Below are 15,124 nucleotides of genomic sequence, written 5' to 3'. Positions count from 1 at the left end.
GGTGTTCCCTTATACCGCAGATGTAATAATAGACATTTTGGGGAGTGTAGGCGAGGCAGCAACGGATGCTATACTTGTGGTCAAATGGGGTATAGGGCTATTCATTGTCCACAGAATCAGCAGAAGCCTCAGCTGCCTTCCTTACCACCACCAGTTCCGATCTAGCAAGTTCCAAGACCTAGTAGTTATGCCCAGACTGGTCGTGGGGGTGCTTATCATTATCAGGGTGATGTAGCTCCTTATTCTGCTGGGCAGCATCAGTATCTGCTGGATCCATATTATCAGAGTGGTTACCCTTAGTATCCTGGAGGTTATACATCGTATTCTTTCAATTCAGTTGGTGGGTCTCAATGGTATCCTTGAGGACAGTCCCAACATGTGGAGGTTGCTTCTAGTAGTACAGAACCATCAAGGTAGCCTAATTAGCCAGGTCAAGGGCGTAATGTGCAGGGACATGGTAATCAGGCTAGCAGAGGTCGATGAGGACGACAACAGGCTCAGGGATGTATTCACCACATTACATTGCAGAATGCTCGGAATAATCCTGATTTGATCATGGTACATTGAATATTCTTGGTCATTTTGCTACAGTATTAATTAATTGTGGTGCTACGCATTCTGTTATTTCTCATACGTTTGCTTAGGCGACACAACCTTATCCTACACCTTTTGGGTATGATTTAGAGTTTTCAATGCCTAGAGGGGAGGCATGTTATCTTAGCTGTGTGTATACAGGATGTCCCGTGTTGGTGGAGGATGTTGTTATGCCAGCTGACCTCATCCCGTTAGATATTGTTGATTTTGATGTTATTTGGGCAAATTGGTTATTACAATCATGCCAATATAGATTGCTACGGGAAGACAGTCACTTTTCATCGTCTTGGATTACCTGAGGTTACGTTTATGGGTGAGTGTAGTGGAGTAAGACATGGTGTTATTTCGACCATAAGGGTTAAAACGTTGTTAATGAAAGGTTGTCAGGGATATTTGGCATATGTGGTGCTAAATGATAATGTTCCTAACAGTGTGAGGATGTACGAGCAGTCAGGCATTTTCTTGATGTATTCCCTGATGATTTACCTGGATTGCCGCCAGATCGAGATGTGGAGTTCATTATTGATTTACTTCCAGGTAAATATCCTATATCTTTAACTCCTTATCGAATGGCTCCTACCGAATTGAGAGAATTGAAAATTCAATTGCAGGAACTAGTTGATAAGGGTTTTATTTAGCCTAGTAATTCACCCTGGGGATCTCCAGTTTTATTTGTACATAAGAAAGACGGGACTATGAGGCTATGTATTCACTATCGGTAGTTGAATTGGGTAACAATTAAAAACCGTTATCTGTTGCATCGTATAGATGATTTATTTGATCAACTTTGAGGTATCTGCATGTTTTCTAAGATTGATTTGAGGTCTGGTTACTGTCAATTGAAGACTAAAAGTGAGGATGTTCCTAAGACGTCTTTTAGGACTCGATATGGTCATTATGAGTTTCTTGTGATGCCATTCAGATTAACTAATGCACCTGCAGCTTTTATGGATTTGATGAATCGAGTATTCCAGCCATATTTAGACAGGTTTGTCATTCTTTATTGATGATATTCTGGTGTACTATAAGTCTAAAGTAGAGCATGTTCGACATCTCACTTTGGTGTTGAAGAAGTTGAGGGAACATCAATTGTATGCTAAGTTTAGCAAATGCCAATTTTGGTTAGATCAAGTGGCATTTTTGGGACATGTTATATCTGCCCAAGGTATTCTGGTAGACCTTCAAAAGGTAACAGCCGTTGAGAATTGGGAACAGCCATGAACCGTCACGGAGGTACGGAGTTTCCTTGGTCTAGCAGGTTATTATCAACGGTTTGTTAAATATTTTTCAGTTATTGCATTACCACTAATGAGGTTGACAAGAAAAGATGTTAAATTTGAGTGGGACGATAATATACAGCAGAGCTTCCAGCAGTTGAAGTATTGTCTCACTTATGCACCGGTTTTGGCGCTCCCAGATGATAGTGGTGATTTTGAGATCTACAGTGACGCTTCATTGAATGGTCTGGGTTATGTGTTGATTCAGCATGGTAGGGTGATTGCTTATGCTTTGCAACAGTTGAAGCCTCATAAGATGAATTATTCTACACATGATCTTGAATTAGCATCCATTATCTTTGCCTTAAAGATTTGGAGACATTATCTTTATGGTGAAAAATATAAGATTTTTACGGATCATAAAAGTATTCAGTATCTTTTCACTCAGAGGGATCTTAATCTTCGACAACGAAGATGGATTGAATTGCTCAGTGATTATGATTGCATGATTGAGTATCATTCTGGCCATGCAAATGTGGTGGCAAGCGCACTTAGTAGGAAGTCTCAAGGTCAAATTAATGCTTTATACACTAGTCACATCCCTCTTCTTGCCGATTTGAGATCCACTGGAGTGAACTTAGGAGTGGAAAATCGGGAGGACGCTTTGCTTGCCAGTTTCCAGGTCAGACCAATTTTAATTGATCGTGTGCTTGAGGCTCAGATGAATGATGAAGAAACCCATGAGTTAATTTAGGCTATGTCACAAGGGAAAAAGAAAGATCTTAGAGTTCGGGAGTCTGATGGTATACTTATGCAAGAGAAATGAATGAACGTGACAAATAATGTTGAATTAAAGAAAGAAATTATTGATGAAGCGCATATTTCAGCATATGCAATGCATGCTCGGGGTACTAAAATGTATCATACCATTTGACCATTTTATTGCTGGTCGGGTATGAAAAGAGAAATTGCTCAATATATGAGTAGGGGTGCCATTTGTCAACAGGTTAAAGCTGAAAAGAAAAAGCCATTTTGATTGATGTAGCCACTTCCCGTTCCACAGTGGAAATGGGAAGATATCACCATAGATTTCATGTATAAACTTCCTCGTACACGAAATGGTTACGATGGTATTTAGGTGATTGTGGATCGGCTCACTAAATCAGTGCATTTTATTCCAGTAAGGGAGAAATATTCTTTAAGACGATTAGCTGAATTATTCATATCAAAGATTGTTAAATACCATAGGGTTCCGATTAGTTTCAATTCGGATTAGGATCCTAGGTTCACTTCTAAGTTCTGGGTGGCATTTCAGAGGGCTCTGGGTTCAAGGTTACTTTACAGTACAACATATCATCCTTAGATAGACAGGCAATCTGGGAGGACTATTCAGACGTTGGAGGATATGCTAAGATCTTCAGTATTGCAATTTGGCGACGCCTGGTATCAGTGGTTAGATTTGATGGAGTTTGCCTACAATAACAGTTACCATTCGAGCATTGGTATGTCACCTTTTGAGGGACTTTATGGTAAGTCTTGTCGTATGCCATTGTGCTGGTCAGAGGTTGGTGAAAGAGTATTGGTGGGCCCTAAGATGGTAGAGGAGACTACTCAGAATATTTATGTAATTAAGTTTAACCTGAAAGCGGCCCAAGATCGACAAAAAAGTCTAGCAGACAAGCATGCCACTGATCGGGTGTATAAAGTTGGTGATTGGGTATTTTTGAAGTTATCACCACGGAAGGGTGTAGTACAGTTCGGGAAAAAGGGTAAGCTAAGTCCTAGGTACATCGAACCGTATCAGATCACCGAGCGAGTCGGTGAAGTTGTTTACAGGCTTGGATTGCCTCCAGAGTTATCTAAAGTGCACTATGTTTTTCATGTTTCCATGCTTCGTCATTATGTTTCCGATCCATCACATGTGATACCTTCTCAGCCATTGGAAATTAATCTAGATTTGACTTATGACAAGGAGCCAGTGAAGAATTTGGATTGGAAAGATAAGGTTTTGAGGAATAAGATCGTGCACTTAGTGAAATTTTTTTGGAGAAATCACTCGGTAGAGGAAGCTACCCGGGAGACGGATGATCTTATGAGAGATATGTATCCACGCTTGTTTCATGATTATTAGTGGTTTGTTATATTATTGTATGAAATTTCGGGGATGAAATTTTCTTAAGGGGGTAGGTTGTGACAACCCATCCCGAAATATAATATATTTTATTCTCGATGGTGTGAAATGACTAATTTGCCCTTGAGCGTTGGTAGTGGTATGTGTAGATGGGCTAAGGATTTGGACTAATTCATTTTCTCCCTAAGTAATTGGACCCAATTAGAATTTAGGCTTTAATTGTTTTTGGTTGGTTGCCCAAATCCGGACCATACACACACACACTTACCCGTTGACCCTATCGTTTTCAACCATCCGTACAACCTGTACGGACAACTCCTAATCTAGCTCTCCATTCACAGATCAAGCTTGTGGACACCATCATCACCTTCATTGTAACCTTACGAACTCAATTATACCTTTGGTTGGACGTGAGAACTTCGGAAACTCTACAACCAGGGAGCTCCGACGAAGTGCACTGTTCATCCTTCATGATAGCAGAGTTCTCGTCGACTTTTAGGGTCCTAGGAAGTCTTAAAACTTCTTCACGGAGCTTAGAAAGGAGTTTTGGAAGGTTTTGGACATCAGGACACTCGAGTTTGTCGAGTTGCAGGGGTGGCCAGAGTATCGAGATTTTTCCGGTGAGATTCCGTTGGTTTTAGGTCCTGAAAGTGGTAAGGATGTGTTCCTTTCATCCTAAGCTTCATTTTGGTACAAATTTCATGAAATTTGGTGTTAAAATGAGTGAGATATTAAGGTTTGAAATTTGCCTAGAATCCGGCGATAGAAATGGTGACCAGCGATGGACTCCAGTGAACCAAGGAATGAGAAGGGGAATATTCAATCAACTTTGACGGAATATTACTAATGACCTCAGGTATATTTAATGGTATATTTCCTTATTTAACGGAATATTCCCTAAGGTTGTACAGGATTCCGTCCAGTGTGCCAGGCATGTGCCTGCGCGTGTGGCCGTGCCTTGGCCGGCACGTGGGAACTTAAAAAATTATTCTAAAAATATCGGTATGTTCTTGGGGTTGAGTAAGCCATGATGGTATATTCAAATACCCCAATTGAGCAACGTATGAGAAGATATTATCTAGTTTTGTATATGTGCTTAAAAATAACGTTAAAATAGTTGTTTCACATATAGGTGAGACTTTTCCAGAGGATGAGCGCAGTCAAGCGAGACTCGGGGGCTATACGACCCTTCCACATATCAGTGACTGGGCTTTTGGTTTTTAGTGTAGATATATGCTTGGTATTTTTCCTAGAAAATGTGTTTAAATGGACTTGTGTTTTTAAATGCCATGCCAAATGTTTTATATTTAGAATATGCATTTAGTAGTTGCACATATTTATGTTTGATGTTGCGAACGCTTAGGGAAGTTCCAGTTGAGTTTATAGATTGTGGATGTGAGTTGTATGATTATGCTGAGATGTATCTATAGCCCATAACCTGCACCCTGGTGTTGGTGCTCTCGCCTGTGGTCAGGGCACAGTCCTTCACGTGATGTTCACCTCCTACACTATACGCTCACCTTGGATGCAAGTTAGGTGCACATTCCTGTCTTACAGACCACTATAGGTGGTTTCGACTCGTAGGTGACCCGCAATCATTAGCACAGTTGTCGCGTGATCGTAGCACTTGAGTGTACTTATTTACACCCAGTCATGTCGTACAGACCACTTTAGCTGGCTTTGACTCGCATGCATGCATATTTGTTGAGCTATTGGTTGAGCCGTACAAGTTATATTAGGTGTCTCCGGCTAGATGGATGAGCTATAGATTTAGCTGTACAGGTCATATTAAGTGACTCCGGTTGACATATCATTTGGATTGATATCACCTGGTTTACATATTTTATGCTAAGATATTTGACATGGCATATATGTGGATTTTGCTATTCTGAGAATGGTTGTGATATAGATATGTATTTTAATTTCTGGGAAATTATACAGGTTTTACAGCGAGGGGTTACTACCTTTGATAATTGAAATGGTTTTGAAAATCTTCACTTAGGCTACCTATGCTCTGATTATGGTGTATCACACTTAAATATCGGGTTTTGCACTTATATTTACTTAGTGTAAATTAGTTACCTTGGTTCTTTGTTATTCACATTTCTTTATATCATTATCAGTTCTACACTATGCACATGGCTATGTCACCCTCACGTGACGGCCAGAACGCATTGATTTCGGTTGGGGTGTGTCAATGGAGGACCATCAAAATAGTAGTTTTAAATTTATGTTTTTGAGGACAATATTTAAATTTAAGGTTTTTTATAGGTTATGTATTTGGACTTAATTAGGCTTTAATTCTTGTTTGGTTTTTTAAATACTTGAATTGATTAATTCAAGTTATTTAAGGTTTTAATTATTTTTAGAATAAATATTATAACTGAATATTTGTTTGTAATTATGAAGTTTACGTAAATATAGATATCTATGTTTACGTAAACTTCATAATTACAATTATTCACGTTCGTCGCTAAAGAGTTTGCGCGACAAAAGCTACGTCACTAGAGAGTTTGTGCAACAAAGCCTTCGTCACTATGCAAAAATTTATGCAACAAAATCTTCATCACGCAAAAGGTGTTCGGTTTTAGGTTAGAGTATTTCGTGCATCTAAATCAGAGGAATTAATACCGCATTTAGTGCAGATGTTTGCGTGACAAAGTGTTCATTGCACAAGTCCCTAACTTTCCTATAAATATGCACTTTTGCACTCCTTATTCTTCACAATTCGTTTGGGAAATGCTTAACAATTATGCAGATTATAATCAGTTCATTCTTTGATTATTGGTACGATGGCCGATAGTGGTGTACGTTCGTCAAAGATAATGGATGATGAAGGTTCCGGAAAAGGTTTGCATTGTAAATTTTGCATTTTGTATAAATTTTTTTATTTAGCTTCACTATTATGAAAACATATTTTGTTGATAGACAAGAAGAAACTTGTTGCGGTACGGGTCCGACACACTTATGGTGGCTGCCATTATCGAATCACTACTGATGAAATAATAGGGGTTGTGAAGTTAGAAAACGCGCCAACTTTTGGTCTAACATTGGAGCATTGGTGCGTACCAAATATGCTACGATTTGGGAGTCTTGGAAAGCCATCCCTGAAGGAGCTGAAGATGCACATGATTGATGAGTTAGCTGTATGTGTTAATTTTATTAGTTAAATAATAATAATGTTTGTTAAATATTGTAACATCCCACATCGCCCAGGGGAGTGGATCATGTAAGCTTTCTATGTATATTACCATCTTTACCTAGCACGAGGCCTTTTAGGAGCTCACTGGCTTCGGGTTCCATTGGAACTTCGAAGTTAAGCGAGTTCGGGCTAGAGCAATCCCAAGATGGGTGGCCTAATGAGACGTTCTCATATGAGTTCCCAGAAACAAAACCGTGAGGGTGTGGTTGGGGCCCAAAGCGAACAATATTGTGCTACGGTGAAGTCAAGCCCGAGATGTGGTGGGGGCTCGGGCCAAGATGTGACAATTTGGTATCAAAGCCAATCCCTGGCCGAAAGTGTGCCGACGAGGATGTCGGGTCCCCAAGGGGGGATTGTAACATCCCACGTCGCCCAGGGGAGTGGATCCTATAAGCCTTATATGTATATTCCCATCTCTACCTAGCACGAGGCCTTTTGGGAGCTCACTGGCTTCGGGTTCCATCTGAACTCCGAAGTTCAGCGAGTTTAGGCAAGAGCAATCCCAGGATGGGTGACCCACTGGGAAGTTCTCGTGTGAGTTCCCAGCACAAAACTGTGAGGGTGTGGTCAAAGCCCAAAGCGGATAATATCGTGCTACGGTGAAGTCAAGCCTGGGATGTGGTGGGGGCTCGGGTCGGGATGTGACAAATATAATATAATAGTGAGATTTTAATTTAATAATTTTTGCATGATAGCCTAATTAGGACATTGATAAAAGTAACCCAAATCTGATGAAAGTTATTAACAACATGTTCAAGTCTTGTTTCTGGGAGTGGAATTTTGATAATTAACGTGCAGCAAAACTACAGCAAGAACTATTACTACCGGTGGAGGAGTAGAATAGTGCTTTTTATTTTTATTTTATTGCTTATTTAATAATTAGATCTGAATTTTAAGTTTTTTTTAGTACAAACGGTTTAATTAAATATGTATTTAATGTTTATTATGAATAAAATTAAAGCATTTTAATATATATATATATATATTAATTATGCACAAATGGTATAATGAAATAAGTTCTTGATTTATTAAGTATTTATGTGGTTTGAAAAAATTTGAATAGTGAATGAAAAAATTAATTTTTTTTTTTCAAAAAATGAACTTAAAAGAAAAAAAAAAAAAGGTAATGTGCGACGAACTATTCGTCACGCAATGTGTTATAAAAACGCGGCAAAGTGTAGTTGGATGGCACCAAAAAGTTGAAGCGCCATGTTTTGTACGATAGTGCTTTCATGCGCAAAATCTTTCACTTTACTGAACTTAACCAGAATGCAGGAAGGCAGAAGCTGCAAAACAATTGTAGCAGCTACCTTCTCCTGCTGGAATTTCCAGCCGTCGAGATTGTCATTAGTCTTAGAGGTATAATTTTTCTTAACTAACTTAATTGATTTTCATTCATTTAAATTGTGTTGTATGTAGTTTAAAGGTGTTGTTAGCTTATGTATTTGTATGCAAACATTTTTGTACAGATGTACAAAAAATGGTTTGCAATGTTCATATGAGCTTAGCTTCCTATTTGAGATTAGTTGGATTTTGCGAATGGATACGAAAGCATGATTGCGGTCCAATTAATTCTTGAATTGTCCCAAAATTTTGGATAGTTTGAGAATGCACAGTTACATGTTGTATTTTGCATTTCAAACATTAGAGTTTGAACGTGAGAAATTTGGTAGCAACTCTTTGCATTCTTTGGGTGCATCATGGTTTTTTGTATCAACGTCGTGCACTTGAAGAACTATAGGGAGATGCTGCTGAAATTTTCCCATGATCAAACTCTAATATGTTGGAACCATACGAGAGGCATAAGGTGGCATGTCATAATAGAAGTTGTTGTAATCCTTGTAATTTTTAATTTTTTTTTATTTTTTTTGTAGGTGAAATGGACAAACAGTGGATACATAATCCTAATAGATGTGCTGATGATTATTTGGATGGAATAAATCAATTCATTGATTTTGCAGTTGCAAACAACCGCGGTTCAACTCAAATTCGGTGTCCTTGTCGAAAATGTAACAACTTAATGATTGAATATTTTGAAATTGTTCGATACCATTTAGTCAGAAATGGGATGATGGAGACCTATACTACGTGGAATCATCATGGAGAACAAATACAATATACTTCATCCTCCCACATTACCCCGAGTAGTGGATACAGTTGAATCTGTTATAGACCCAAATGACCAAATTATGGACATTATCAACGATACTTTTCCAAACCGTAGTTCAAATATGAATGAGGAAGTAGAAGATGATTGATAGGAGCATATTCATGCGACTTAATTAGCTTGTTTTCGTGCATTTATGTTGTGTTTCCTTAGTTATTTTAGTGTTTAAAGTCACTTTTGTGTATTTTCAGATTATAAGGCCAAAGTGTTCAAGAAGATGCAAATTGGAGCCTTTTGGAGCAAAAGAGGAATGAATGAGTTGAAGACTTGAAGAAACGATGAATTCCTACTCCAACGATGAATTCCTACCAAAACGAGGATTCCTACTCAAACAAGGATTCCTACTTGAAGTAGGAAAGTTCACCCTAGGTTTCCCGTTTTGGTAACCTTTCCTAATCTTAAACGTCTGTATGTTCTAGCCACTTTGAAGGCCTTGTAGGCACTTTAGGACACAAAACCAAGGCCCTAGCCCAATTACACAACCTTGCCGTGCCCTTTCCCTCTCTTCCCTTCCCTTGCCGTGCAAGGGGGGCAATTTTGTCCTAGGTTGTGCAATTAAACCCTAACCCTTTACCCTAGCCACACCTATTAATCAAATCCCTTTTAATTTCTGAGTTTTTTCCTAATTCTAGCAGCCTTTAAATTAATTTTAGTTAATAAAAATAACTTAGGGTTTTATTTTCTGAAACCCTATATAAACCCTCTCTTTAGCCGCACCCTAGGCTTTTTTTTTTTTCACTTTTCATTCATTCTATTATTTCCTTCAGCCACCATTCCATTCAGCCGCAAGCCCCATCACCCAAAAACCTATCAGTCGCACCTTTTCCCATCAATTCCAACAACCTCCCTTCTCTGCCGTAGCCACTCCACCCTTCCCCACTCCATTCCACACCTCCATACACCATCCACACTCCTTGCCGTGCCTCCACACCACCCAAAATCCATTCTACATCATCAAAACAGCCCAGAAACCATCATCATCCAATCTGCCGCAAGCAAAGGAAAGGAGACAGTTTCACACAATTGTTTGGCTCTTCATTCTGAGTTGTTGAACAATTTTAGGTGTATTCTATCTTAAATTTCAATGTTTAATTCATGTAATCTTTGTTTTGCTTTGAGAATGATTGGCTAAATTCGTTTTGGCTAAGGGTGTATTCGAAACCATGATTATATATGTGAAATAAGTTGATTACTTCCAGTTATCGTTGCATAAGTCTTGAATACAATTTGCTTAACCGTTTGATTTAGAACTTATTCTTGTATGTTGATTGAGAGTGCACGCTTAATTTGCATGCTTGAATTTGGTGCTAGGATATAAGTTTGTTCCAGCTAATCGTTACGAATTTATATTCACAAGTAGTGAAGGTCACTAGTCACGATCATGTTAAGTAGATTCCTGGCAAGAGTATCATGTTTTTCATAGTTACAAATGCCTTGTCGATGCTTATGATTTCCAAAGAACGTAATGATTCTAACTTATGTCTTTATCATGCTGTTCATATAGAGAATTTGTTAGGAATAATTTGTTTGCGATGCATATTCATTCAATTCAATGATTCTAGGGAAATCTGAAAGTTAATTTAAGCGGACCTAATTAACTTGGAGTGTCGAGGTTCATAACTTATTGAATTGATAATTGGAAATTGATTTACGTTGCATATATTTCATGAGTGGAGAAGAACCCCTTAGCTATTCCATCATCCATTGATTCATCACAATTTTGTCTTACAATCTGTTTTCTTTACAATCTGCCCATTTAGTTTAAATTCGTCCAACCACAATCCCCCCGTATTTTGTTGAGTCTTAGTCATTCAAATCTGTTTTATTTTGTGTTTTTAAGTAATTGGAGTCATAAACACTTTCAAATTCGTCCAAATCAAGTTCTAGTTTCTGTTTGAGTCAATTTGATTGTTTTAGGCAGTTTTGAGTGTTTCAAATTTTTTTTGAGTCATAGTAGTCTTGTTAAGAGTCTTTAAGTTTAGTTTTCGTGTTTTTAAGTCAATTCAAATTAGATTAGCACCCCTAGTTAATCCCCGGTTAGAACGATCCCTACTTACTTCATTACTACAATTGTCACAAATAGGGTTTAATTTGTGTGTCAAGTTAATTTTCACATCAATGATGTCCTTCCCACCATGGACAGTGAAGCATTTAAAAAATATGAAAAACTATTAAAAAGTGCCAAGCAAGAATTATACCCCGATTGCGAAGTATTTTCGGTGCTCATGGCGATTGTTGAGTTGATTCATGGCAAAATAAAGTTTCGTATGTCGAACCAGTGTTTTGATTACTTTTTGGGGGGTTTTCAAGAGAATACTTCCAAAGGACAATTGCCTACCTAAAGATCATAAAAGTGCAAAGAAGGTGCTGAGTGGTCTTAATTGGGATATGAACAAATTCACGCGTATAAAAATAATTGCATTTTGTTCTACAAAGAGAATAAAGTGTTGGATACATGCCTTGTATGTAATGAGTCGCAGTTTAAAATGACCTCTTAGAATAGAACAACGAAGATTCCACAAAAAGTTATGCGTTATCTCCCATTAACGCCCAGGTTGCAGCGATTGTATATGTCAACACACACTGCATGCGACATCAGGTGGCATAAGGACAGACGAGTGGATAATGATGTTACGAGACATCCTGCAGATGGAGAGGCTTGGAAAGAGTTTGATCGGTTGTAGCTTGATTTTACACGTGAGCCCCAAAACGTTAGATTAGGACTTGCAACAGACGGGTTTAATTCGTTTGGGGTTCTAAACCAAAACCACAACACTTGGCCAATCTTCGCAATTCTGTATAATTTGTTGCCTTGGAAGTGCATGAAAAAAGAATATATGATGATGACGTTGTTGATACCTGAAGATCCGAGCACGTCTATTGATTTGTATTTACAATCATTGGTCGATGAACTAAAAAAATTATGGGAAAATGGTGTTCCCACGTATGATAAATCTACCAGGAAGATGTTCACTGTGAGAATAGTAGTGATGTGGACTATAAACGATTTTCATGCGTATGTTATGATGTATGGGTGTAGCATTAAGGGTTATTACGCATGCCCAGTTTGCAAAGAGAACACAACGTCTAATTGGCACGCGAGAGAAGTTTGTTACTGAGGGCATCATAGATGGTTGTCGTGGGACCACGAGTGGCGTCAAAATAAGACAGCCTTCTTCAGTGGCACAAAGATTCGGCCAAGACCTAGAGAAAGGTCTGGAGATGAAATTTTGGCTCAGGTGAATAAGTTGGATTTTGCTCCGTTGGGCAAATTCGAAAATAGGACAAGACCAGACACACATCTGAACTGGACACAGAAGACGAGGTTGTTCGATCTCCTGTACTGGTCCAAATTAAAATTGAGACACAACATCGATGTAATGCATGTTGAGAAAAATATGTTTGATACACTGGTCAGAACTATACTAGACATCGAGGGCAAAACAAATGACACAATAAAAGCTCAGATCGATTTGAAAAAAATGGGCATTAGGCCAGGTTTATGGATGACGATGGACAGAGACATAGCCAGAAAGAAACTTGCATCGTTTTTAGTGAAACCGGATAAGAGGAAAGAGTTTTTGCAGTTTCTATCTTCTGTAAAGTTTCCAGATGGGTATGCTTCAAACATCAGCCGTTGCGCAAACGTGGATGGAGGCAAATTTTCTAGCCTCAAGAGCCATGATTGTCATGTCATACTTCAATGCCTTATCCCAGTGAGAATTCAACACCTCTTGCCTGAAGATGTGGTAAAGCCGATTATGTTGTTGGCGAGATATTTTTCTCAATTAACTGCAAGATCTTTACGCAAGTCCTATGTTAAACAATTGTGCAACGATATTATTGAAGTGCTATGCAAGTTTGAACAAATACTTCATCCATCTTTCTTCACAAGCATGATCCACATCATGATTCACTTGTCGGATGAGGCACTTCCAGCCAGACTTGTCAACTATCGATAGATGTATTGGGTGAATTAAGAAAGAGTGTACAGAACAGGGCAAAGGCTGAAGGATCAATCATGGAGGCATGGGTCACATTTGAGTCGCTTACATCATGGAGGCATGGGTCACATTTGAGTCGCTTACATTTTGTGCAATGTACCTACAAGACATTGAGACTAATGTTCAATAGACAACAACGCAATAATGACGGTGGTGTGAGAAGTGAAAAACTTTCTATTTTTGCCCAAATTGCACGACCCTTTGGTGAACCAATCAGAACGGATTAGTTTAACAAAAGGGACATGGAGGTAGCACATTGGTTTGTACTTAACAATTGTGACGAGACAAATACCTACCTAGATAAGCATGAAGAGTCAATGAAGCGGGAACATTCTTCACATTTATATGCCAAAAAGCACCGTGAATTGTTTCCTCGATGGTTTCATGACAATGTAAGTTATTTTTGTTTTGGGTTATTTGTATAATTGTAAATGTTAGACTAACACGGCAACTTTTTTCTCATTTATTTAGGTGAAGAAATTGAAGGACATGAATTTTCCCGCTTACACTGAAGAATTGTACGACTTGGCTTTGGGCCCCTAAGCGTAGAATTGTACTCTGGTTGTCATGTAAATGGCATCAAGTTTTTGGCAGCTGATCGCGATGACAAGCTTTGTACGCAAAATAGTGGGGTACATGTCTCGGGTATAGGCGACATTGCAGACATTAATTTCTACGGAAAATTGACAAGTGTTGTGAAATTGCTTTACAAAGACCGTTGTCAAGTTATCCTATTTAAGTGCTGCTGGTTTGATACAAACCCACGTAAGGTTGGAGGTGTTAAGTGAGACGATGGTTTGTTATCTGTCAACACTAACAGATGTTGGTATAACGACAACCTTTACATTTTGGCAACGATGGTCAAACAAATTTTCTATATAGATGACCCTAAGGGTGGGAGGGGATGGAAAATAGTTAAGAAGATTGAGCACAGAGGGTTGTATGATATTCTGGATCAAGATCCTGCAGCCGATGACGATTGTGGTGATGTTGCTGACCAACAACTTCAGACTTCAACGGAACTTGGTACAAATACACTGTGGGACATGACTATTGTACAAGAACCGTATCAAGTAGCTAGAGGTCCTGAAATTTAAATACTAATCGACCCCATTATGATTGACCTTGGAGATTTACCGTGATACAATGCACCTGAGCGTGCGACAAACGATGTTGACATACCTACAGATGAGGAGGAATGGGAGTCGGAATTTGACAAAAGTGATGATATTTATTCTAGTTTGGACGAGGATTAATGAAAACTTGTAATGTAAATGTAATGATATGTATTGAATGATATCTATTTTGTATACAAACAAAAGTTTCCTTTAAAATTTGTAAAAAATTAATTAATTTATTTAAACAACAAAATAATTTAAATTTACAAACATGCACGATGACGTGTTGGAAATGTTTGTTGTGCAAATATTTTAATTTTTTTTATATTTAAAAACTGTTGCGCGACAAAAATTTGAACACCCTCGTTGCGCAAATATGTAAAAATTTGTTTTTTTTTTTGCTAGAATTTGGCGCGCATTTATTTCGGTGCCTAGCTTCACTCTATCTCTCTTTATCTCAGACTCACTATATCTCTCTCTCATTCTTTGCATGTGATTCTCTCTGAACTCACTGTCCTTTCTCTCAATTCTCTCCAGCTCTCTCTCTCATATGCGTATGCTATCTCAGTGTCTCCCTCTCTCCCTCTCTCTGCCTCTCTCGCTCTCTCTGTGGTTCTTTGTCTCTTTGTCACTCTCCCTCTTGCATTCGCCGCACTCCGATGCCACAACATCTCCCCGCCACCACAACATT

General features: G+C 38.6%; 1 protein-coding gene across 1 annotated transcript; it reads left to right on the top strand.

The window, feature by feature from the left end:
• The first annotated feature begins 454 nt into the window (after positions 1-454).
• On the top strand, positions 455-3,942 carry LOC108868533. Its single transcript, XM_048584646.1, has 5 exons — positions 455-505; positions 848-907; positions 1,026-1,131; positions 1,886-2,493; positions 3,175-3,942. The coding sequence occupies exons 1-5, from the start codon at positions 455-457 to the stop codon at positions 3,940-3,942; spliced, it is 1,593 nt and encodes a 530-aa protein (XP_048440603.1).
• The last annotated feature ends 11,182 nt before the right edge of the window (positions 3,943-15,124 follow it).

The sequence above is a fragment of a genome, unplaced genomic scaffold, assembly GCF_019419815.1.
Source record: "Pyrus x bretschneideri cultivar Hongxiangsu unplaced genomic scaffold, Pyrus_bretschneideri_v1 Contig218, whole genome shotgun sequence".
In the NCBI taxonomy this organism is placed as follows: Eukaryota; Viridiplantae; Streptophyta; class Magnoliopsida; order Rosales; family Rosaceae; genus Pyrus; species Pyrus x bretschneideri.
Note: the sequence above shows the minus strand (reverse complement) of the source record. Positions and strands in the feature narration are given on the sequence as shown.

Excerpts from the sequence above, each read along its gene's own strand:
- LOC108868533 (XM_048584646.1), top strand. The coding sequence starts at position 455 with ATGGTAATCAGGCTAGCAGAGGTCGATGAGGACGACAACAGGCTCAGG. Across the intron at positions 908-1,025 it reads ACCTGAGGTTACGTTTATGG|TGTGAGGATGTACGAGCAGT; the intron begins GTGAGTGTAGTG and ends TGTTCCTAACAG. Across the intron at positions 2,494-3,174 it reads CTTTGCTTGCCAGTTTCCAG|ATAGACAGGCAATCTGGGAG; the intron begins GTCAGACCAATT and ends TATCATCCTTAG.